This window comes from Ahaetulla prasina, chromosome 5 (genome assembly GCF_028640845.1).
Source record: "Ahaetulla prasina isolate Xishuangbanna chromosome 5, ASM2864084v1, whole genome shotgun sequence".
Taxonomy (NCBI): Eukaryota; Metazoa; Chordata; class Lepidosauria; order Squamata; family Colubridae; genus Ahaetulla; species Ahaetulla prasina.
Window position 1 is genome coordinate 5360837 of NC_080543.1, and position 21834 is coordinate 5382670.

The window sequence follows — 21834 nt, forward strand, 5'->3', positions numbered from 1 at the left end:
CTGAAGTTTTGCACACTTTACAAACGCCCAAAAAACTTTTTAAAAAAGCAGATCTCCATCCCTGAATTATGATAAGTGAGAGAAAGGCGAAAAGAGAGAACGGCTCGATCCCTTTGTTTGTTTTAATTCTTGAAAAGGCAGCTGGACTTTTTGTTTTTTGTTTTTGAGGAACAAGAAGACATTTCCCTTCCTAACCTGGAAGCTTCATCAGTGGTATGGGATGGTGTGGGAGATGGACGGAGAGTTATGGAAAGTTGAGATTAGTCGGTGGGAGGGGGAACGATGGAAAGATTGTGTTTCTGTGCAGTCAACTGGTCTCAACGCTCTCTGAGAGTTGTGGTGGTTTTATCTGTGACCTCAGGGTCACCTGAATCAGAGGTGAGGGATCTTCTTGGAACAGCCAAAAGGACTATATTATAAATTGGGGATAGGTGGTGTTGAATTCCCTTCCCGCCTCATTGAGGCAGGACTTCTTACATTTCCATGTCGTAATTGAAAACGGTGTCACGATGCCAAAAATGAAATGCGTTTGGTTTAAGTCTAGCTTCTAAAAACCCTGCACGTGATATAGAACAGGGGTCTCCAACCTTGGCAACTATAAGGCTTGTGGACTTCAACTCCCAGAGTTCCTCAGCCAGAACTCTGGGAGTTGAAGTCCACAAGTCTTAAAAGTTGCCAAGGTTCGAGACCCCTGATTTAGAACATTTAACAACCGGTTCTCTGCCCGAATGACCAGCGGGGTGGGCGTGGCCATGATGGGTGTGGCCAGGGATGTGTGACAGTTAGCACTTGGCCTCCTGCACCCGTGTGGAAGCAAAAAACGGCCCGCGGGAGGACACACCGCCCCCCTGCGCTCCGTTTTAGACCTGAAAGGCCTCCCTGCAGCCTCCTAGAAGTGCAAACGGGCCACATGGGGACTCCTGGAAGGGGCGGGGAGGGGAGGGGCCAGCCAGCAATTTAACTACCGGTTTGCCCGAACCGGCTGAATCCCACCATTGTTCTAATCCAACCTCCTGTTCAACCCCCTTATATCATCCTGGTCAAATAGTTGTCCAGCCTTGTTTTACTTTGATGAAGGTATTTTTTCTTTTATGTACACTGAGAGCATATGCACCAAGACAAATTCCTTGTGTGTCCAATCACACTTGGCCAATAAATTCTATTCTATTCTATTCTATTTTTGGAAACCTCTGGTGATGGAGAACCCACAACTTCCGGAGAGAAGCTGTTCCACCAATAAGATTGTTGTGTCGGGAAATTCGGACACTTGGCAACTGGCTCATATTTATGACGGTCGCAGTGTCCCGGGGATTACGTGATCCCCTTTTGCGACCTTCTGACAAGCATGGGGGAGGGGGAAGCCAGACTGCCTTTAAGTGACTAACTTAACGACGGCTGCGATTTCACTTCACACCTCTGGCCGTAAAACGGGGCAAAACTCCCTTCGCCGCCGTCTTGCCCCAGGCACGGAAATCTGGGGCTCCACGTTGGGTCGTAAGGCGAGGACCTGTACGAGAAGGATCGACACATGAGACAGCACGCGATTCTAAAGGCAGATAAGACCTGGGTTGCGAAGAGCGCTTCTTTTAAAAGCAAGGAATGATGGGTAGTTTATGGAGATCTGGGAGGAGCAGTGGTGAGTTTCAACTGGTTTCCCCCGGTTCGGGTGAACCGGTAGCGACGACAGCAGGAGGCTCCGCCCACCCACCTCACGGATGTTCTGTGCATGCGCGCACCCCCGCTTCCAAATCGGAAGCAACGGTAAGAGGAACCCACTACTGGTGAGGAGCCCAAGAGTTGCAAACGATACAAATGGACCAGCTATAATTTCGGATTTCCTGAGATTAGGGGTGATATTTGGAGGAGTTTCTTTCCAAAATGGCTACCCTAAACCTAATTTGGATACTTAACGTAGAAATCATACCATCGGAAGAGACTGTTGTGGTCCGTCAGCAGCCTACAGAGCTGGCAACAGAGTCGGACAGCGATGAGGCTGAGGTGGGGCCAGGGCCATCGGGGAGTGAGGTACGGACTCCAGAGCCTCCAGAGACTGTTGTGGTCCGTCAGCAGCTTCCAGAGCTGGCAATGGAGTCGGAGGCTGAGGTGGGGCCAGGGCCATCGGGGAGTGAGGTGCGGACTCCAGAGCCTCCAGAGCCTGACAGTAGTGAGGCAGAGGAACAGGAGGAGCCTGTTCCTAATGCACACATGAGAAGAGCTGCCAGAAGGCAAGAGCAGCTCAAGCAAAAAGGACAACTCGGGAGTAAGGCCAAGAGATGATTGGCCCCTCCCATAAGGCTTAAAACAGACTAGCAATGGCGTTTGAGCTTTGCCGGAAAACAATGTTGGTAGCTTCGTCTTCTGCTTCGTCTACGTCTTGCATTTATTTTTGTGACTTCTGAACGTTTGCCAAGAAAGGCCTTTGGCAGTTTGCCTAATTGGACCAAGGTTTGCGGGAGGACTGAGGAATTTGTATTGGGAGGAATTTGCTTTAATTTGAGTTGAACGGCGCTGGGAATGAAGTAATTCTCAGCTGTTCGAATGAAGTTTGTTTGTTTTTTTCACGGACTGAGTTTCCTACTACCTACTTGGGCCTGGGTCACAACAGAGACTCTCTGAAATACAGATATCGGGAGGGTAGCGCAGCTCCAATTTGCATCGCCTTTCTTCCCCGTTTCTTATCCATTTCCCTGCGTTTCCCCTCTCAGGAGGAGCCGCTACGGCACGTCACAAGTCGGAGACCAAGTTCCTGCGTCGTGCAGAGAAAAGGCTCCGTTCGTCTCTTGCACAGATGGTGGCCTGTAAAGATGGTGGCTTCGTTTGTGCATCCCTGAATAGCAGCGGAAGGGGAAAAGGAAATGGCTGACCTTGGAGATTTGAGGTGGGATGAGGGGATTCCCGACCTCTTTAAGGGGGCAAGGCGGCTCTGTCAGCAGCCGAACCATACACGGGCTCTAGAGAGATCTAATATTTGAATATTTAGACAATATTCCTTTATCTTCTCTACACATCCATGCTTCGGTTTCCCCCAATTCCATACAGCAGAAGACAAAACAAGAAGGACTGTGGCAGTAAGAGCCTCTTTCGGCGCCGGTTTTTCCAAGCCCACCAGCAAATTGAAAGACCCCCCAAGGCAGCGTCGTGGCGCGGGTGCCGTCAGTTGATCTCCAGGGTCTCCGTCTCCGACAGGCCGAATTTCGTCTTGTGCTTCTCGAAGAGCCTCGCCAGAGACTGCACGTACAGGTTGTGATAGAAGTCGATCTCTTTCTGGCACGGGTTGTCGGTTTTGGGAACGGTGATGGGCTCGCCGACTGGAAGGCAAAGGAGAGGAAGGGACGTGACAGATCGCGCGTGGAAAGATCGCTTTTAGGCCCCTAAAGTGGGTTTCCTCTCGGTTGATAATTTACTAGAATCGCACTAGAATACGAGCAAACCCCGTCATCGCCTACTTGCACTGATGATGTTACCTAGTTTGGTAATGAAATGTCTGCAAGAAAACAACCAAACTCAGAGAGCAGCAAGGATCCCACAATCCTCCTCCTTCTCCTCCTCCTCCTCCTCCTCCTCCTCCTCCTCCTCCTCCTCCTCCTCCTCCTCCTCCTCCTTTTCTAGATCTGAAAGGCAGCTGGGTGACTTTGGGCCAACCACTTCTAGTACTGAAGATGTTACCTAATTTGGTAATGAAATGTCTACAAGAAAACAACCAAGCTCAGAGAGTCCCAAGGACTCCAGAATCATTCTCCTCCTCCTCCTCCTCCTCCTCCTCCTCCTCCTCCCCCTCCTCCTCCTTCTCCTCCTCCTCCTCCTCCTCCTCCTCCTCCTTTTCTCATTCTCCACAAACCCACCCTCCCTTCTAGTACTGAAGATGTTACCTAATTTGGTAATGAAATGTCTACAAGAAAACAACCAAGCTCAGAGAGTCCCAAGGACTCCAGAATCCTCCTCCTCCTCCTCCTCCTCCTCCTCCTCCTCCTCCTCTCCCCAAATCCCACTCCCTTCTAGTACTGAAGATGTTACCTAATTTGGTAATGAAATGTCTACAAGAAAACAACCAAGCTCAGAGAGTCCCAAGGACTCCAGAATCCTCCTCCTCCTCCTCCTCCTCCTCCTCCTCTTCCTCCTCCTCCTCCTCTCCCCAAATCCCACTCCCTTCTAGCACTGAAGATGTTACCTAATTTGGTAATGAAATGTCTACAAGAAAACAACCAAGCTCAGAGCGCGCCAAGAACCCTGCCGTTCAACCCCGAGCTACAAACATTCTCCTCTGTCGAACACAAGGACTCCCTCTTTCCCCACTTACCGACGGTCGTGATGGGCCTGGCGTAAGGCACCAACCCCCAGCTGTTGGAGGAGAAGACCCCTCGTCCGTGGAAGATGCACGGAGCCACGCCAATATACTTCTGCAATTTCTTCTGCACCCATCTGCACCAGGTTCCCTCTTCAAAAATGATCTGCTTGAAGACTTCGTTCTCCCCAAATGAATAAATGGGGACCAGGTCGGCCCTGGAGAAGAAAATACAAAACCACGGTTAGAATTGCAAAGAGAGAAGCAGCTTCCTCATCTTTCTTTTATTTGTAGCCCACCTTTATTAATTTTACGAATAACTCAAGAAAGCGTGTACATATCCAACATCCTTTCCTTCTCCTGTTTTCCCCCAAAACAACAATCCTGTGAGGTGGGTTGCCCTGAGAGAGAATGACTGGCCCAAAGTCACCCAGTCGGCTTTCATGCCTAAGGCGGGACTAGAACTCGCAGTCTCTTAGTAATTCGTTCAAAGTTACCCAGCCGGCTTTAATGCCTAAGGCGGGACTAGAATTCTCAGACTCCTAGTAATTGGTCCAAAGTTACCCAGCCGGCTTTCATGCCTAAGGCGGGACTAGAATTCTCAGTCTCCTAGTAATTGGTTCAAAGTCACCCAGCTGCCTTTCAGATCTAGAAAGTTCAGACTAGAACTCTCAGTCTCCTAGTAATTGGTCGAAAGGGAGGCAAATGAGGGCCCTTCGTTCTCCTTACCCATGTCTTAATGCCAGCTTCACAAACCCCTTTCGGTGCTTCAGAGTCACACAGTTTTTTCCCGGGGCACAATTCAAGGACTCCGCAGCGCCCCCCACCACAATGACGACCGCGTTGCCGGTGCCGTTTTGGGACAGGAGGTAGTCTATGGTGTTGCGGTTCACGGGGCAGAGACCTGGACATTAAGAGAGAAAAAGGACCTTTAGGGGGAAGAAAAAGGAAACATAGGCAGTCCTCGACTTACAACCAATTCATTTAGTGACCGTTTGAAGTCACGACGGCACTGAAGAAAGTGACTTATGGCCCTTTCTCACACTTACGACCATGTCTTCAACTTACAACCATTCATTTAGTGACCGTTTGAAGTCACACCGGCACTGAAGAAAGTGACTTATGGCCCTTTCTCACACTTACGACCATGTCTTCAACTTACAACCATTCATTTAGTGACCGTTTGAAGTCACAACGGCACTGAAGAAAGTGACTTATGGCCCTTTCTCACACTTACGACCATGTCTTCAACTTACAACCATTCATTTAATGACTGCTTGAAGTTACAATTGCACTGAAAAAAGTGATCCATGACCCTATTTCACACATACGACCATTGCAACACACAAAGGTCACATAATCAAACTCTGAACGTTTGGCAACTGGCTCCTCTTTATGACGGTTGCAGTGTCCCGGGGTCATGTGATCGGGTTTTGTTTTGTTTTTTGCAACCTTTTGACAAGCAAAGTCAATGGGGAGTCAAGATTCACTTAACGACCGTGTTACTAACTCAAGTGCAGTAAGAAAGATGGAAAAACGGAGCAAAACTCGCATGAATGTTGATCGGTCACTAAACGAACCGCTCTAAGTGGAGGACTACTGTGTTTACCCGAAAATAAGACCTCCCCTGATAATAAGCCCAATCGGGCTTTTGAGCGCATGCGCTATAATAATCCCTCCCCCAAAAATAAGCCCCCCTGAAAATAAGCCCTTCCTGGAAATATTTAAACACATTTCCCTCTCTCTGGCTTTTTAAAGATCAGCCGAGGATGGCAAGTGCTGCCACCTGCTGCAGCATTAAGGGCATTACATGGCATTTTAAAAAGTTTATCCAGAAAAACAATCTCCCTCAATTGGAGCTCAGCTGATGATGTTACCTAGCTGGGTAATGAAACGTCTGCCAGAAAACAACCAAGCTCAGGGAGCACCAAGGACCCCCATTGTCTTCCTCCTCCTCCTCCCCCTCCTCCTCCTCCTCCTCCTCTCTGCAAACTCCACTCCCTTCTAACACTGATGATGTTACCTAGTTTGGTAAGGAAACGTCCACAAGAAAACCACCAAGCTCAGAGAGCACTAAGGACTCCACAGTCCTCTTCTGCCGTCACCACCACTTCCTCCTCCTCCTCCTCCTCTTCCTCCTCCTCTTCCTCCTCCTCCTCCTCCTCCTTTTCCTCCTCCTCTTCCTCCTCTTCCTCCTCCTCTCCACAAACCTCACTGCCTTCTAACACTGATGATGTTACTGAGTTGGGTCATGAAACGTCTGCGAGAAATCAACTTCAGAGTTCAGAGAGCACCGAGGACTTTCAGCCAAGCTCAATTATCCGTGCAGTTTTCCTGGTATCAAAAACGGTTTTGCCGTTGTTCTTCTGGATTGTGTCTTTCGCTTTCAAGTCTTTCTATTTTCTAACCACTCCAAAACTCTTTTTGCTTTATTTTCTTCCCAAGAACAACCAAGGACAGCCGGTTGCTGGTTCCAACTTTTTTTTTTCCTTCCTTTCCTCCAAACCTTTTTGGACGTCGCAGTCCTTTTAGGAAAGTTCCAAGTTCTACAACAAGGGATCTCCAACTCTGGCAACTTTTAAGACTTGTGGACTTCAACTCCCAGAATTCCCCAGCCAGCCATGCTGGCCGGCCGGCTGGGGAATTCTGGGAATTGAAGCCCACAGGCCTTAAAGTTGCCACGGTTGGAGACTCTTGCCTTAGAAGATCCAACACATGAAGCCTTTAGGGTCTTCAAAGGTAAGTAGAACAGTGAGGATGGGGGAATCCGCTGTGCCACGCGATTTAGATTAGCTAGAAAGCAGGAAATCCAACAATTTTAGCTAATATAAATCGGGCGTCGCAGCTGATTGTCGGAAATACCGGTCCGCCCGAACTGGTAGCATTTTTTACTACCAATTCGGGAGAACCGGTCCAAGCTGGCAGCATTTCACCTCTGCTTTCCTCCCAAGACAAACTGCATCGCTCGACAACCCAAAGCGGGTTTTCATTCCTTACCTCCAGTCATCAAGTAGTCCCTGAGAATGGGCCACCTGAAGTTTCCCGTGAGGGTAGTGACGTACGGACGTATCCCGGGGAAGATCTGGCTCACTCCTGTAGCCTCAGTGCTAAAGTTGCAGAAGGCACCCAGGGACATGATTCCATGCGGGTGGTAGCCAAAAATGTAATTCCGGTTGGGGGCCAGGTTGTGGGTTTTGATCATCTGGGGAAGGAGAGAAGGGAAGGGGTTAAATTGAAAACACACACACACATATACACAAACACATATATTATACACTATCCTGTCTGTCTGTACTCTCCACTTAATACAAAGTGCATTAGACTGGACCGATTTTTTAAATCAAGCTATTTCAAATCCACTAACTTAAGTACACTAACTAGTTAGTACTTAGACTTATATACCGCTTTACAGTGCTTTCCAGCCCTCTCTAAACGGTTCACAGAGTCAGCCTATCGCCCACAACGATTTGAATCCTCATTTTGCCAACCTCGGAAATGATGGAAGGCTGAGTCAACCTTGAGCTGGTCAAGATCGAACTCCTGGCTGTGGGCAGAGCTTGTCTGCAATTCTGCATTCTAACCACTGTACCACTACGGCTCCTTCCTTTCCTTCCCAATAGCACTTAGACTTATATACCGCTTTACAATGCTTTCCAGTCCTCTCTAAGCGGTTTACAGAGCCAGCCTCTTGCCCGCAACAATCTGGGTCCTCATTTTACCCACCTCAGAAGGATGGAAGGCTGAGTCAACCTTGAGCTGGTCAGGATTGAACTGCTGGCAGTGAGCAGTGAATTACTGCATTCTAACCACTGTGCCATCTTCCTTCCTTCCTTCCTTCCTTCCTTCCTTCTTCCTTCCTTTTATCCTTCCTTCCTTCCTTTTATCGTTCCATCTTCCTTCCTTCCTTCCTTCCGTCCATCTTCCTTCCTACCTTCCTTTTATCCTTCCATCTTCCTTCCTTCCTTCCCAATAGCACTTAGACTTATATATCGCTTCACAGTGCTTTTCCAGCCCTCTCTAAGCGGTTTACAGAGTCAGCCTCTTGCCCCCAACAATCTGGGTCCTCATTTTACTGACCTTGGAAAGGATGGGAGGCTGAGTCAACCTTGAGCTGGTCAGGATCGAATTGCAGGTAATGAGCAGTGAATTACTTCATTCTAACCACTGTGCCATCTATCTATCTTCCTTCCTTCCTTCCTTCCTTCCTTCCTTCCTTCCTTCCTTCCATCTTCCTTCCATCCTTTTATCCTTCCTTTCTTCCTTCCTTCCTTCCTTCCGTCCATCTTCCTTCCTACCTTCCTTTTATCCTTCCATCTTCCTTCCTTCCTTCCTTCCTTCCCAATAGCACTTAGACTTATATACCAGTTCACAGTGCTTTAAAGCCCTCTCTAAGCGGTTTACAGAGTCAGCCTCTTGCCCCCAACAATCTGGGTCCTCATTTTACCGACCTTGGAAAGGATGGAAGGCTGAGTCAACCTTGAGCTGGTCAGGATCGAATTGCAGGTAGTGAGCAGTGAATTACTTCATTCTAACCACTGTGCCATCTATCTTCCTTCCTTCCTTCCTTCCTTCCTTCCTTCCTTCCTTCCTTCCTTCCTTCCTTCCATCTTCCTTCCATCCTTTTATCCTTCCTTTCTTCCTTCCTTCCTTCCTTCCGTCCATCTTCCTTCCTACCTTCCTTTTATCCTTCCATCTTCCTTCCTTCCTTCCCAATAGCACTTAGACTTATATACCAGTTCACAGTGCTTTAAAGCCCTCTCTAAGCGGTTTACAGAGTCAGCCTCTTGCCCCCAACAATCTGGGTCCTCATTTTACCGACCTCGGAAGGATGGAAGGCTGAGTCAACCTTGAGCTGGTCAGGATCGAATTGCGGGTAGTGAGCAGTGAATTACTTCATTCTAACCACTGTGCCATCTATCTATCTTCCTTCCTTCCTTCCTTCCTTCCTTCCTTCCTTCCTTCCTTCCTTCCTTCCTTCCTTCCTTCCTTCCATCTTCCTTCCATCTTCCTTCCTTCCATCCATCTTCCTTCCTACCTTCCTTTTATCCTTCCATCTTCCTTCTTCCTTCCTTCCCAATAGCACTTAGACTTATATACCGCTTCACAGTGCTTTTACAGCCCTCTCTAAGCGGTTTATAGAGTCAGCCTTTTGCTCCCAACAATCTGGGTCCTCATTTTAACCACCTCGGAAGGATGGAAGGCTGAGTCAACCTTGAGCTGGTCAGGATCGAATTGCGGGTAGTGAGCAGTGAATTACTTCATTCTAACCACTGTGCCATCTATCTTCCTTCCTTCCTTCCTTCCTTCCTTCCTTCCTTCCTTCCTTCCTTCCTTCCTTCTGAGTCAGCCTTTTGCTCCCAACAATCTGGGTCCTCATTTTAACCACCTCGGAAGGATGGAGGGCTGAGTCAACCTTGAGTCTGGTGAGATTTGAATCGCCAAATTGCAGGCAGCCGGCAGTCAGCAGAAGTAGCCTGCAGTACTGCACTTTAACCACTGCGCCCCCCCACCCCGGCTCTTATATACATAAAGGTACCTAAATCCACTAATTTAAAGAATGCGTAATATATCCCGGATTCATCCTCAACTTACGACCACCATTTGAGCCCCAAATTTCCATGGATAAGGGATAAGGCTTTTGTGAGTTTTGCCCCATTTTACGACCTTCCTCGCCACAGTTGTTCAGTGAATCCCTGCAGTCGTTAAACTAGTAAGCCGGTTGTTAAGTGAATCTGGCTTCCCCATTTGACTTTGCTTGTCCGAAGGTCGCAAAAGGGGATCATGTGACCCCCCCCCAGGATGTTGCAACCGTCATAAATACGAGTCCGTTGCCATGCGTCTGAATGTGGATCAGCTGACGACGAGGATGCCGTAACGGTCGTAAGTGTGAAAAATGGTCATAAATCATTTTTTTCAGTCCTGTAGTTTCAAACTGTCACTAAATGAACACTTGTAAATCGAGGGTTTGTCCCCCTCCAATTAACCGAAACAGTGGAGTAATTTTTGAATCAAACTACCTCAAATCAGCGGTGAAATCCAATTTTTTTTTACTACCGGTTCTGTGGGCGTGGCTTGGTGGGCGTGGCTTGGTGGGCGTGGCAGAAGGATACTGCAAAATCCCCATTCCCTCCCCACTCTGGGACCAGCCGGAAGTGGCATTTGCCGGTTCTCCGAACTACTCAAATTTTCCGCTACCGGTTCTCCAGAACCTGCTGGGTTTCACCCCTGCCTCAAATCCACTACCTTAAAGTATAAATAAAATATCCGGGAGCTTTTACTCCTGTAAATTGGAAATTTTCACCATGTTCACATCCCTTTTACACACTTTTATCTGCAAAGTTCTGGCTACTGCACTGGCCCTTCCCTCGCGCAATTGTGATTTCCAACAGTCCCTCCCAGCGTCCCACAAGCAACGTCGGTGGGGAAGCCGGCAGGAAATTGGAAGTCGCTTTTGCTCCCAGTGGATTATAACGCACCTGCTTTTCAAATGGAAGTTAATTTTCGAACCAAATCGATAGCTATGTTGGTAAGCGACCATCCTGTGTAAACTTTTCCCAGCGTTACTGTTGAATACAATTTTCATTGTTTAGATCCTCATCAACCGCTGAGAATCACTCGTGCTTAAGTACCATCTGGCTCATATTTAAGAGGTTGGATCCCTCTCCCAGCCATTGCTCTTGAGCCAGGTAGCACCTATTCTGTACCTGTGCGTTTTGTTTTTCTCACCTTTGTGTAGTAGGGCCTCCCTTTTCTCACCACCGGACTGCATCTGATGTTCCTTTTACATTCATTCCTTGGTCTCTTTCACAGAAAGCTACTTCTAATCCAACAAAACTGGTTTCTCTGCTCTATTTCATCCCCTCTTCCTCTGAGTGAAGGAGGAGAGAGAACATTCCAGCATTTGACCTAGGCTTTCCAGCAAGTATGATCAGGAAGGAAGGAAGGAAGGAAAAAGGGAAGGGAAGGGAAGGGAAGGAAAGGAAAGGGGGAAGGGAGGGAAGAAAGGAAGGGAAGAAGAGAGAAGAGAGAAAGGAAAGGAGGGAGGAAGGAAGGGAGGAAGGAAGGAAGGAAGGAAGGGAAGAAGGAAGAAGAGAGAAAAGAAAGGAGGGAGGAAGGGAGGGAGGGAAGGAAAGGGAAGGGAAGAGGGAAGGGAAGAAAGGAAGGGAAGAAGGAGGAAGAGAGAAAGGAAGGAAGGAAAGGAAAGGAGGAAGGAGGGAGGAGGAAGGAAGGAAGGAAGGAAGGAAGGAAGGAAGGAAGGAAGGAAGGAAGAAGGAAGGAAGAAGGAAGGAAGGAAAGGAGGAAGGAGGAGGAAGGAAGAAGAAAGAAAGGAGGAGGAAGGAAGGAAGGAAGGAAAGGAGGGAGGAGGAGGAAGGAAGAAGGAAGGAAGGAAGGAAGGAAGGAAGGAAGGAAGGAAGGAAGGAAGGAAGGAAGGAAGGAAGGAAGGAAGGAAGGAAGGAAGGATGGATCTAAATGACAGCATAGCAACGCGATCTCAGTTTACAAAGCGTAAGAATTCACAAGGCTCTCTAATTTCACCCTTCAGCTCCTGGAGCTTAAAGGCCAGGAAAGGAAGACAGACGCTCAGACCAAACCAACCTGGAGGAATCGGTTGGCTTCTCCTCCTTCTGTTCGACCAGAGGAAAAGTTCCCTGCTCCATCGGATTTGTTCCTTACAATTTTTTTCAACCTGATCTCTGTGATCATTCTTGTTTAAATATCTACATTTTCCCACCAAAAAGTCCTCAAAGCATAGAGAGACATTTGAAGACATCTTAATTTGTATTATATCCCTGGAAGGAGGGGCCTTTACTAGCAAACCTAGAGAAAAACTGGATTCACCAGGAGAAGGTGAATTCTAGTCCCACCTTATGCATGAAAACCAACTGGGTGACTTTGAGCCAATCACCTGAAGGCGGTGAGTTCTAGTCCTGCCTTAGCCATTCAACTGAGTGACTTTGGGCCAATCATCAGGAGACAGTGAGTTCTAGTCCTGCCTTACACATGAAAGCCAGTTGAGTGATCTTGGGACCATCACCAGGAGACGGTGAGTTCTAGTCCCACATTAGGCACATGAATGCTGACTGGGGGACTTTGGGCCAATCACCAGGAGCCGGTGAGTTCTAGTCCCTCCTTAGGCATGAAAGCCAGGGAGTGACTTTGAGGCAAACACCAGGAGCCGGTGAGTTCTAGTTCCGCCTTAGCCATGCAACTGGGTGTTGTGACCTAGGCCCAAGTAGTTATTACCAGATACAATCAGTCCTAAACAAACGTATTTTATTATAAAAGCTGGGAATTACTTCATTCCTAGCTTAGTCCAAATTAAGTCCAAAACAAAGTCCTTCAGAAAAAGTCCTTCGGCCTTATCACAAATCTTTGTCTTCTTTGGCATCCTGCCAAAGGCTTTTCTTGGCAAAACCCCCACAAAGTTCAGAAACAGCAGACACTGACAAGAAACAATTGTAGCAATGTTGCTTTCCTATAAAGAGCCCAAGAGCTCTTGCTGCTCTTTTAAGCCTTATAGGAGGGGCCAATCATCTTCTGGCCTTACTCCCGAGTCGTCCTTTTTGCTTGAGCTGCTCTTGTCTTCTGTCAGCTCTTCGCATGCGTGCATTAGGAACAGGCTCCTCCTGTTCCTCTGCCTCTCTGCTGTCCGCCTCTGGAGGCTACGGAGTCCGCACATCGCTCCCAGATGGTCCTGGCCTCATCTCTGCCTCTGATGCAGAGCCCTCATCTGGGCCTTCCCCTGACCCCAGCACTGGCCCATGGTCCTCCCTAGCCTCCTCACTGTCCGACTCTGCTGCTAGCTCCACCGGCTGCTGGTGGACCATAACACTGGGTGACTTTGGGCCAATCATCAGGAGACAGTGAGTTCTAGTCCCACCTTAGCCATACAACTGGGTGACTTTGGACCAATCATCAGGAGACAGTGAATTCTAGTCCCACCTTAGCCATACAACTGGGTGACTTTGGACCAATCATCAGGAGACAGTGAGTTCTAGTCCCACCTTAGCCATACAACTGGGTGACTTTGGACCAATCATCAGGAAACGGTGAGTTCTAGCCCTGCCTTACGCATGAAAGCCAGTTGAGTGATCTTGGGACCATCCCCAGGAGATGATGAGTTCTAATCCCACATTAGGCACACGAATGCCGACTGGAGGGACTTTGTGCCAATCGCCAGGAGACGGTGAGTTCTAGTCCTGCTTTAGATATGAAAAACCAGCTTGGTAACTTTGGGCCAGTCACTCTGTCTCAGCCCAGCCCACTTCACAGGGCTGTTCTGGTAGGGGGAAACAGAAGGCGGAAGGAATATTACATACGTTCGCCGTCTCGAGTTGTTTATCAAAACCATAATCAAGACGGGCTATCCATAAAGAAGCAAAAATAAAATTCCGTTTCGGAGGATGGACACTCCCCGGTGGTTTAACAACTTAGCACGATGACAACTCAGGAATTCATTCCCCAGCTGAATCTCCTGTTCACACACACACACACACAAAACCTGTTTACCAAAATAACCGTCATCACTTTCCATGGGCAGCTCGATCTCCTTCGGAGACCCAAAAGGTCCAAGAGATCAGAGGCCACTTGGCTACTTCTCACTTCTTCCTCGGAAGGCTGTCAAATTGGAGGTGGATCCCTCTGGATCCCCTCCCTCCCTGGTTCCCTGCAAACTGGAAATCTACATACGGGCTGGAAAGAGCCATTGCTTCACTCCCCGGAGATATTTTATCTCCAGAAGTTAGCAAACAGGCCCGATGTGTAACCTTTGGTCCTTGGCACCGGGCGCGACCAGCTGTCCACCACGTGCAACTTTCGTGAACAATAAGGAGTTGGGGGGGGGAGGAAAGGACGTGCTCTCGCTGAATTGTCCCAGCCGCCTGGCACATGCTCAGCGGCCCGCTTTGTAGCTATCTGAAGCCACGGAGAGGTCTCAGCGCCATGGACAAATGTCGGAGATAAACTCACTATCCACCCCTTGCACCGTTCAGGGGACGTTCTGTATTCTCCAAACACCAACACGTTTTGTCCCTGGCGCAGGTAGACATCAACCGAGGCCAAAAAAATTTCTGTTTGCTAAGGGGGACATCGGTTGAGGGAAATCAGGTGGAATAACAGAGTTGGAAGGGACCTCGGAGGTCATCTAGCCCAACCTGCCGCCCAAGCAGGAGACCCCTACAGCATTTCGGACAGATGGCAGCCCAGTCTCTTCTTGAAGGCTTCCAGGGATGAAGCTCCCACAACTTCCGAAGGCAACTTCTGTTCCATTATTTATTTATTTTTTTGCATTTATATCCCACCCTTCTCCGAAGACTCAGGGCGGCTTACACTATGTCAAGCAATAGTCTTCATCCATTTGTATATTATATACAAAGTCAACTTATTGCCCCCCAACAATCTGGGTCCTCATTTTACCTACCTTATAAAGGATGGAAGGCTGAGTCAACCTTGGGCCTGGTGGGACTTGAACCTGCAATATTGCAAGCAGTTGCTGTTAATAACAGGCTGCATTAGCTTGTTGCGCCACCAGAGGCCCAGTTGATTGCTCTCACTGTCACAAAATTTCTGCTTATTTCCAGGTTGAATCTCTCCTTGATAAGTTTCCATCCATTGTTCCTTGTCTGGCCTTCAGGTGCCTTGGAGAATAGCTTGACCCCCTTCCTCCTCTCTGTGGCAGCCCCTGTGGCTGCTATCCTGTCTCCCCTGGTCCTTCTCTTCACTAGACTAGCCAGGCCCAATTCCTGCAACTGTTCTTCATATAGTTTAGCTCTTTGTGCTATTCTTTGCACTCTTTCCAAAGTCTCAACATATTGTAACGCAAAAACATAGTTATAAGGGACTTTGTAGGTCATCTAGTCCAACCCCTCACCCAAGCAGGAGACCCAACACCATTTCAAACAAATGGCAGTCCAGTCTCTTCTTGAAAGCTTCCAATGATGGAGCTCCCACAACTTCTGAAGGCAAGTCGTTCCACTGAATATAGACTAATAGAGTTGGAAGGGACCTTGGAGGTCATCTAATCTAATCCCCCATCCTAGCAGGAGACCCCCCACACCATTGGCAGTCCAGTCTCTTCTTGAAAGCCTCCAGGAATGGAGCTCCCACAACTTCTGAAGGTAACTTCTGTTCCATCGGTTGATTGTTCTCACTGTTAGGAAATTCCACCTTATTTCCCTTGTCTGGCCTTCAGGTGCTTTGGAGAATAGCTTGATCCCCCCCTATTCTCTGTGGCAGCCCCTCAAATATTGGAAGATGCTCTCCTGTCTCCCCTGGTCCTTCTCTTCACTTGAATAGCCAGGCCCACTTCCTGCAACCGTTCCTCATATGTTTTAGCCTCCGGTCCCCTCATCAGAGTCTTAGTAACATGGGGGAAAGATTCACTTAATGACTGTCTTGCTTAGTAACAGCTCGATTGTGGTCGAGCCTCTAATATCCCCAATGCAAAATCTGCCGCCAGCCTCAGGGTAGGGAAATCCCTTTTAAAGGACCACTTTTGGGGTGCAAAAGGCGGAAAGTTCGATTTTGGCGAACTTTTAGGGTTCACCAAAATCACTGAAGCTTCAAGGAACCCCAAAGGAAGGGATTGTCTGCAACCTAAGGAAGGGTCGGGATTGCAGAGCAGGGCCGTCGTTGGGAAATGAAATTGTTTCAGAGACTTTGAGACTTAACCTGGGCCTTCGTCACCGAGAGATATGTCACGTCTGGACTTAGTTCGCTGTATTTTTTTATAACTGGAGCAGGAGAAACCCGACTGCAGCAAATGAAAAGCTCTAGAACAAAGGATGCCCTTTGATAGGAGCCAAAGAGAAGTCACAATTCAGCTTTTTTTAAATATATATATATATATATATATATATATATATATATATAAAATTGGAAGTGTCTTGGCGACGTTTCGATGAAGTCTCATTCGTCATCTTCAGGCTTCAGCCAGTGCTTCTGGGAGCACGGCTGAAGCCTGAAGATGACGAATGAGACTTTGTCGAAACGTCGCCAAGACACTTCCAATTTTACGCGGGAGAAAACCCGAATAACCAAAGACCTACATACAAACACCCGCGAAAACCTTAGAAAACAAATATATATATATGTATGTATAAAGATGACAACAAGTCCCAGCAGGGCAGAAGTTCAAAAGCTAGGCCAATCTTTCCGTCCAACATATTAGGTTTTGCCATAGAACTAGAATAGGATTTGATGGTTCTGACCCAACCCATGAAAGCTCTCGGAACCACTGAAACAGGGGTAAAATGCTCCCGGTTCGGACCGGATCGCCTGATCTGGTAGCGATGGCGGGTGGTCAGAGAACCGGTAGCAAAACTCCCTGCCCCCCCCCACATGCCCAGCTGAGCCACGCGATCATCAGAGGTTTTTTTAAAAACTTTTTAAAGCATTTTTTCTTCGGCCGAAAAAACGCTTTTAAAAGAAAAAAAAGAGCCTCTGATGATCGCACAACTCAGCTGGGATTGTCAGAGGATTTTAAAAGCATTTTTTCTACAACCTCTTCAGCCGAAGAGGTTGTAAAAAATGCTTTTAAAAGCCTCTGACGATTAGGCAACTCAGCTGGGATCTTCAGAGCCTTTTAAAAGCATTTTTTTACAGCCTCTTGTAGAAAAAATGCTTTTAAAGGTTTTTTAAAAAGTTGGCCACGCCCACCCAGTCACATTAACACACCCACTCACCAAGCCACGCCCACAGAACCGGTAGTAACAAATTTTACATTTCCCCACTGCACTGAACCATATCTTTTAAAGATCCTGGAGCACTGGGGAACTACCAGAGGGCTTGGAAAAGAACCGATGTGGTTTCCATCTTCAAAAAAGGAAGAAAAAAAATAACCAGATCCAGGAAACTACAGACCAATCAGCCCGACATCGATACCTAGGAAGATCCTGGAAAAGACAAGCAAGTAACACCTAGAAGCAAGTAAAGTCACAGCCATAAGCCAACATGGGTTTGTCAAAAACAGGTCGTGCCAAACCAGTCGTATTTCATTCTTTGACAAAGTGTCAAAATTAGCGGACCAGTGAAATGCTGTGGACATACCTGTAGATGTCAATCAGATACAGAGTTTGTGGATTTTCAGCCCCCTATCACTCCAAATATTTGTCTCACACATACACACACACATATATATAGGTCTTTGGTTATTCGGGTTTTCTCCCGTGTAAAATTGGAAGTGTCTTGGCGACGTTTCGACGAAGTCTCATTCATCATCTTCAGGCTTCAGCTTCATGCTTCACCGCAGCTGCAACATTAGCCATTTCAAACAAATGGCAGTCCAGTCTCTTCTTGAAAGCCTCCAGGAATGGAGCTCCCACAACTTCTGAAGGCAAGTCGTTCCACTGAATATAGACTAATAGAGTTGGAAGGGACCTTGGAGGTCATCTAATCTAATCCCCATCCTAGCAGGAGACCCTACACCATTTCTGACAGAGGGCAGTCCAGTCTATTCTTGAAAGCCTCCAAAGATGGAGCTCCCACAACTTCTGAAGGCAAGTCTTTCCATTGAATGTAGAATAACAGAGTTGGAAGGGACTTGGAGGCCATCTAATCTAACACACACACACCCCGTCCTAGCTGGAGACCCCCACACCATTGGCAGTCCAGTCTCTTCTTGAAAGCCTCCAGGGATGAAGCTCCCACAACTTCTGAAGGCAAGTCGTTCCACTGAATATAGACTAATAGAGTTGGAAGGGACCTTGGAGGTCATCTAGTCCAACCCTCACCCAAGCAGGAGACCCCCACACCATTGGCAGTCCAGTCTCTTCTTGAAAGCTTCCAATGATGGAGCTCCCACAACTTCTGAAGGCAAGTCGTTCCACTGAATATAGACTAATAGAGTTGGAAGGGACCTTGGAGGTCATCTAGTCCAACCCTCACCCAAGCAGGAGACCCCCACACCATTGGCAGTCCAGTCTCTTCTTGAAAGCTTCCAATGATGGAGCTCCCACAACTTCTGAAGGCAAGTCGTTCCACTGAATATAGACTAATAGAGTTGGAAGGGACCTTGGAGGTCATCTAATCTAATCCCCATCCTAGCAGGAGACCCAACACCATTTCAAACAAATGGCAGTCCAGTCTCTTCTTGAAAGCCTCCAGGAATGGAGCTCCCACAACTTCTGAAGGCAAGTCGTTCCACTGAATATAGAATAACAGAGTTGGAAGGGACTTGGAGGCCATCTAATCTAACACACACACACCCCGTCCTAGCTGGAGACCCCCACACCATTGGCAGTCCAGTCTATTCTTGAAAGCCTCCAAAGATGGAGCTCCCACAACTTCTGAAGGCAAGTCTTTCCATTGAATGTAGAATAACAGAGTTGGAAGGGACTTGGAGGCCATCTAATCTAACACACACACACCCCGTCCTAGCTGGAGACCCCCACACCATTGGCAGTCCAGTCTCTTCTTGAAAGCTTCCAATGATGGAGCTCCCACAACTTCTGAAGGCAAGTCGTTCCACTGAATATAGACTAATAGAGTTGGAAGGGACCTTGGAGGTCATCTAATCTAATCCCCATCCTAGCAGGAGACCCAACACCATTTCAAACCCCTCCAATCCATACATACAGCCGACAGACACCCACTATGAAGATGTAGCACGACCACAAACACGAAGCCAAACAACAGCAATGCAACTCACCAGCTCAAATCCCCCTGCAACTCAAATTAATCTGAGCACAACCAAGCCCCACCCAAACAGGACACACCCCATCCAATCAGAGCACAGCCAAGCTCCCACCCAATCAGTTCAAACCCCACTAGCAGTTAAAAGGAAGAAAAAATAACCAGATCCAGGAAACTACAGACCAATCAGCCCGACATCGATACCTAGGAAGATCCTGGAGCACTGGGGAACTACCAGAGGGCTTGGAAAAGAACCGATGTGGTTTCCATCTTCAAAAGGAAGAAACAGCTGCGATCACACATTGCTCCCAGAAGCACGGTTGAAGCCTGAAGATGACGAATGAGACTTTGTCAAACGTCGCCAAGACACTCATCTCTAGAACAAAGGATGCCCTTTGATAGGAGCCAAAGAGAAGTCACAATTCAGCTTTTATATATATATAAAATTGGAAGTGTCTTGGCGACGTTTCGACGAAGTCTCATTCATCATCTTCAGGCTTCAGCTTCATGCTTCACCGCAGCTGCAACATTAGCCATTTCAAACCCCTCCAATCCATACATACAGCAGACAGACACCCACTATGAAGATGTAGCACGACCACAAACACGAAGCCAAACAACAGCAATGCAACTCACCAGCTCAAATCCCCCTGCAACTCAAATTAATCTGAGCACAACCAAGCCCCCACCCAAACAGGACACACCCCCATCCAATCAGAGCACAAAACCCCATCCAATCAGAGCACAGCCAAGCTCCCACCCAATCAGTTCAAACCCCACTAGCAGTTAAAAGGAAGAAACAGCTGCAGTCACACATTGCTCCCAGAAGCACGAAGTTGAAGTTTGAAGATGACGAATGAGATTGTCGAAACGTCGCCAAGACACTTCCAATTTTACACGGGAGAAAACCCGAATAACCAAAGACCTACATACAAACACCCGCGAAAACCTCAGAAAATATATATATATATATATATATATATGTAGGTCTTTGGTTATTCGGGTTTTCTCCCACGTAAAATTGGAAGTGTCTTGGTGACGTTTCGATGAAATCTCATTCGTCATCTATATGCTTCCCAAGGTTGGAATGAAAAGTGAAAAAAGCTGTAGCCGCTTCTCAACCGGCAGACCTATTTCTGCGCATCACCACAAGGACTCGACACTATTTTGCGCAACCTCCAGAAAAAAACGAAACAAATTCCGGCTCAACCAGTTTGGAAGTTAAAGGCAGACAAAGAGAGAAATTCGAGCCAGCGATCAGACACGATTTGTGCAAGATGTTTGAAGATAAGGTGCTGGGCAGAAAAACATTAATGTTTTTCAATCTTTGCAACTGGAAGAGGTTGCGGGCTTCAACTCCCAGAATTCCCCAGCCAGCCATGCTGGCTGGGGAATTCTGGGAGTTGAAGTCCGCAACCTCTTCCAATTGCCAAGATTGAAAAACGCTACCATAAAGCTTTGATAAAACTCATTGGTAGACCGGCTGAGTTGGTCGATGCAATGTCGCCCCCTCTGGCCATCCCTAGCAGTGACCAGTGAAACACAGCGGCAGCCATACTGGGAGGACCTCCTCCATATTGGCACACTTGGGAAGTGTAATTCGTAGTTCAGCCATCGCATTCCTTGCGCCGCAAGCTTTCTTGACATACGTGTGGCACAAGAGCATGACACACGCTACGGGTGGTCCTCGACTTATGACCATTTGTTGAATAATTGTTCAAAGTTACGACAACGCTGAAAAACGTGACTTGCGACCAGTCCTCACACTTACGACTATAAAAGTATTCCCCATGGTCACATGATCGAAATTCACGTGCTTGGCAACCGGCATGTATTTAGGACGGTTGCAGCATCCCGGGGTCACATGACTGCCATTTAATGACCTTCCCCGGGGGCTTTCAATAAAGTCAATGGCAAAAGAGAGATTCGCTTAACAACCATGGCCAAAAAGGGTCGTAAAATCGGCAGAGATTCACTTAACGACCATACTGCTTAGCCACCTAAGTTGCAGTCTCCATTCTGGTCGTAAGTCGACGACGTCCATGGCATGGGACCTGGCTATTTACGGGACCGCCTACTGCGACCGACGGGCCCCCAGCGACCAGTGCGCTCCCATAGAGTGGGCCTCCTCGGGGTGCCGTCGGCTAGACAATGTCGGCTGGCGACCCCCAGAGGGAGGGCCTTCTCCGTGGGGGCCCCAACCCTCTGGAACGAATTACCACCAGGTATTCGCCAATTTCCTGATCTCGGGACTTTCCGACGCGAGCTGAAAACATGGCTGTTTCATCGTGCAGGACTGGCCTGATAGTTTTAATTGGGAATTTTTAATGGGTTTTAAGGAGTCAGCCTAAATTTCAATATTTCATTCTAAATTATTTTAATGTTTGTAAAATTGTTTTAACATGGCTGTACACCGCCCTGAGTCCTTCGGGAGAAGGGCGGTATAGAAATATAAACAAACAAACAAACAAATAAATAAATAATAAAAGGATCGGTTTTTTTATCTTTAAAAAAAGATAAAAACAATTCTTTTACAGGAAGTCCTCGACTTACGACCGGAATTGTAAGATTGTAAGCCGGCCAGAACTACCCTCGTGATAAGATGGGCGGCCAAGAAATTCTGCAAATAAATTAAAAAAGAAAGAAAGAAACCACACCCCCTCCCCCCAAAAAAAGTATTTTAACACTTAATTGAAATAATCTCTGATAAAGACATCCCAGCAACTCACTCGGATTGGAAAATAATCCCGGAAGTACCTCCAGATGGCCCAGTTCCTAATCCACTGTGATCTCCTTCCAGCTTTGGGGAAAAAAAATAAGAAGAGAAAAGATTGAGAGAGGATATAAACAAGGATATAATTACCCTGCCAAGAAAAGTGCGTATAGTTAAGGCTCTGGTTTTCCCAGTTGCAATGGATGGC

The 21834-nt window shown here is 47.6% G+C and overlaps 1 protein-coding gene across 1 annotated transcript in view; it reads right to left on the reverse strand.

The window, feature by feature from the left end:
* Positions 1–789: 789 nt before the first annotated feature.
* DGAT2 (diacylglycerol O-acyltransferase 2) overlaps positions 790–21834 on the reverse strand; it is a 60886-nt gene continuing 39841 nt past the window's right edge. Inside the window, exons 4-8 of the mRNA XM_058185507.1 lie at positions 21643–21713; positions 7280–7484; positions 5012–5186; positions 4298–4500; positions 790–3308 (exon numbers count right to left, since the gene is read on the reverse strand). Of these exons, the coding sequence (XP_058041490.1) occupies positions 3154–3308; positions 4298–4500; positions 5012–5186; positions 7280–7484; positions 21643–21713 (809 nt within the window). The 3' untranslated portion in view covers positions 790–3153. The remainder of the gene's footprint in view (positions 3309–4297; positions 4501–5011; positions 5187–7279; positions 7485–21642; positions 21714–21834) is intronic.